We start from the raw sequence: 3427 nt of genomic DNA on the forward strand, positions 1-3427 counted from the left end.
CTGAAAACAACTACGTTGCATCATAAAAAATCTTCAAGAATTTCATAAAAGAACAAATATTATTTCAATCATATGTGCTTGAGGGACAACATTTCCAAATAACTCTGTATAGCTAGAATCCTCATCTTTCAACTTCTCAAAGGCTGCATCAAAAACGTAAAAAAAAAAAAATAAAATAAAAATAAAAATAAAAATAATAATAATAATAATAAAAAGAAAAAAAATAGGGGTTTGATAATCATCTTAATTTCAGCAATTTTTGAAATTCTAAAACCCATAGATTCAAAGGGTTGAAAAGCCTAAAAATTAATTTTGATTTTTATTTTATTTTTAGTAAAAAATTATTTAAAATAAATAAAATTATATAATAATCTTATACAACAAGTCATATAAGCATTTTTTGAGCCACGTCATTATTTCTTTAAGAAAAATAAACTTAAATGAGAAAAAAAATTAAAAACATTCTTTGGCATTATTTTTAAAGATAAATAATTTAAAGAAGAAAAAAAACTAATTTGTTTCAATAAAATAAGATAATGAAAAAGTCTGGATGTAAGTTTTTTTAAATTAAAATGCAAATAAATGTTCTTAGATTTTGATAAATGTCGATATTGTTATATTAAAATTATTTCGAGTTTGAATTTAAATTTTTTTAATTATGTGAATTGATTATATTAAAATTTATTATTTTTTTAGAATAAATAAAAAAATACTAATAAATATCTAGCTAATAGTTAATGGATTGGACCGACTATAAGGACAAAATTGTATCATTACAAGTTTACAAATAATGTTTCTTAGTAAAAGACAGTCGAGGGTCTCTTGTCTCTATCCTGAAACAACTTTTGTTTGCTTACTCAATCATTCTTCTTTTGCTATTCTAATACTTTCCTTGCATCTTTCAACAAACTCCACCTTCTTGATCTCTCTTTATTATTATTCTATAGCTATGTTTTACCAAAAAATTTATTGACAATGAAAATATAAGCTTCAAAATGTGTAGCTAATGATGAGAATAAGGGTAGTATAGATTGGGAGAAAAGATCCGGTGGAATGCTTGTTCAAAAAAGATAAACTCTTGAGTCTTCTTCTAGTCCTATGATCAAAATCAAGGTCTCTCATGGTTCATATCACCATGAGATTAATGTTCCTTCACAATCTACTTTTGGTAAAGCATTGGATCATATGCATTTTGGATTTATTATTTCTTTCTATTTATTTTGTCCGTTTTTATATAATCACTTTTTTGTTTTGTTTTATTTAAAGAAAATTAATTATACGCAAGTAAATAGGTAAATTAGTATTCGAAATTATGAATATCAATTTATAAAATAGTTTACAAATTTTACGAATTTGTAAATATATCTTTAGAATTGTAATGGTCAACTAAAATTGTCCCTTTGTTAGAAGATCCAGCCAGCAAAGAGAGGAAGATTGAACATACTTTAATAGCCACTAAAGAAGTTTTATATGTTAGAACAGAAGTTGACAAGTTATATCAGAAGGTGATATTTTTTATCATGCAATTATTTTATTTTTATTTTTTTAAATTAGGGAAGGAGAAAATTATTTAATTTGAACTCTTATAAAATCAAACTCTTACTATTGAGATGACACTTCATGAACTATATTCTTTATTATGATGATTGTTAGGTGATTGGTTTGGAGAGGATTATTAGTGGTGGAGCTAAGGTTGAAGATAAAGAATTTGTTGTCTTGACTGAATTGCTTATGGTTCAACTGCTTAAACTTGACTCTATTGTTGCTGAGGGAGAAGCTAAAATGCAGAGAGGAATTGAGGTTAGACGTGTACAAAGTTATGTAGACATAATTGACAACATGAAGGCAAGAAACTCTGCTGCTAACAATGCTGTTTCACTCATTAACAAATGGGAGGCCTTTGAATCAGAACATGGAAGATTGAAGTCTCCAATAACAATTCAATCTTCTACTGTGATTACTCAAGAATGGGAACAATTTGAGTAATTAAAAGTTCTGTTCACTAACTTTGAACAATTTGCCAAGTTAGTTTCAATAGGGAGGGAAGAGTTAATATGCTTGTACTAATTCTATAAGTTTCTCAGTCTATGCATAAATAAACACTTGACATTTTATTTGCCACTTTGAAAATGTTGGAAACATTAGAGAAAAAGAGTTTGAGGAACAAGTGAAATGCTTCTAGATTGTAGAATTTGATTAAGTTTGATATAGAATGATCGTTGATTTTTTCTTATTGTTTGTCTAACATAGATTTTAAATGCAGGATGTGTATATTATGTTGTGTAATTAGATATTTAAATAGATGGTGTGTTTTCTAATAAACCATCTATTTAAAGAGTACTTTATGTCATATGTAAGAGTTTATTTATTGTATCACTAAAGTTTGTTAATACGGATGATAAGCCTAATTGTATGTATGAAGAATTCTTCTATAAGAACTGATGTGATGTAGGGTAAGTGGTAAATGTGGAGTGGGTGTTGAATGTTTTCACTCAAAAAACTATTGGGGGGTTTTATTGTAAGGTTAATTTGTTTGATCTATTTTATGTTTTTACGAGTTCTATTATACTTGATTGAAAATAAGTTGGGGATCTTGTTTTCTTCCTTAAAACTTAAAAGTTTTATCACAGATAAGATAAAATATGGAAAATTGTTTATAATCAAAAGATATTTTTCACTTTATAAATTAGGGGGTATTATTGATCCAATTATAAATTTATGAATATAAAATAACTTCTATGTACTATTTGAAATGTTTTAAATTTTTCTCAATTCTATGTTTAATTGAACGAATTGATTATCTAAACATGGAATTAAGGATTATCTCACATAAAAAATTTAAAATTTTGTAACAAAAAGTTAATTTAAAAATTTATATTTAGTTCATCTTTTGTTAAAAAAATTTAAATTTTACAATATTTTAAACATAATACTAAAAATTCATTTGAATATTTGAAAGATACACATGAGTTGGCTTAAAAGTTGAAAAAAAATAAAAATAAAAACTTTTTGGAGATTAAAAAGTTAAGAAATTTTTTCCTAAAAATAAAACCAAAATGTTAAAATTATATAGAGACCAAATAATATATTTAATCCATTTTTGACTAAGATTTGTTATAAGATTTATGGAACTATCACAAAATATTGATCAATTAGGAAATTTTCGGTTTAAATACCAAAAGTGCAGTTTCAAAATATTATTATGCCAAAAGGATTTATATAAAATCATAAAATCTAAATCAATTTTTTTTTTTACTTTCTGGTCTTTTAAGGGAATGAGATCTTAATAATTGAGAATTTAACTTAAAAGTAAGTATTATTCTAATCAGATTTTGAATTTTGTTTTTTTTAATAATTTATCCTTAACTAAAACTTATTATCCATTTAAACCTTTAATTAAAAAATAATATTTAAGCTCAATCACTTC

At 24.7% G+C, this 3427-nt stretch overlaps 1 protein-coding gene across 3 annotated transcripts; it reads left to right on the plus strand.

The window, feature by feature from the left end:
* The first annotated feature begins 835 nt into the window (after positions 1-835).
* Positions 836-2417, plus strand: LOC101511286 (BAG family molecular chaperone regulator 4-like). 3 transcript variants are annotated; one of them, XM_004490571.4, is made up of 3 exons: positions 836-1168; positions 1417-1505; positions 1654-2417. In XM_004490571.4, exons 1-3 carry the CDS (start codon positions 1099-1101, stop codon positions 1984-1986), a joined length of 492 nt encoding a protein of 163 aa, XP_004490628.1. In that variant the 5' UTR covers positions 836-1098; the 3' UTR covers positions 1987-2417. The 3 variants fall into 3 exon arrangements, with proteins under 3 accessions (XP_004490628.1, XP_004490626.1, XP_004490627.1); XM_004490569.4 differs by having other exon boundaries at positions 869-1168; positions 1408-1505; XM_004490570.4 differs by having other exon boundaries at positions 869-1168; positions 1411-1505.
* The last annotated feature ends 1010 nt before the right edge of the window (positions 2418-3427 follow it).

This window comes from Cicer arietinum, chromosome 2 (genome assembly GCF_000331145.2).
Source record: "Cicer arietinum cultivar CDC Frontier isolate Library 1 chromosome 2, Cicar.CDCFrontier_v2.0, whole genome shotgun sequence".
In the NCBI taxonomy this organism is placed as follows: Eukaryota; Viridiplantae; Streptophyta; class Magnoliopsida; order Fabales; family Fabaceae; genus Cicer; species Cicer arietinum.

Bases quoted from the DNA above. Each gene is read 5' to 3' on its own strand.
- LOC101511286 (XM_004490569.4), top strand. From the start codon at position 1,099: ATGATCAAAATCAAGGTCTCTCATGGTTCATATCACCATGAGATTAAT. The intron at 1,169-1,407 runs GTAAAGCATTGG...TCCCTTTGTTAG, and splicing joins TCCTTCACAATCTACTTTTG to AAGATCCAGCCAGCAAAGAG. The intron at 1,506-1,653 runs GTGATATTTTTT...GATGATTGTTAG, and splicing joins TTGACAAGTTATATCAGAAG to GTGATTGGTTTGGAGAGGAT.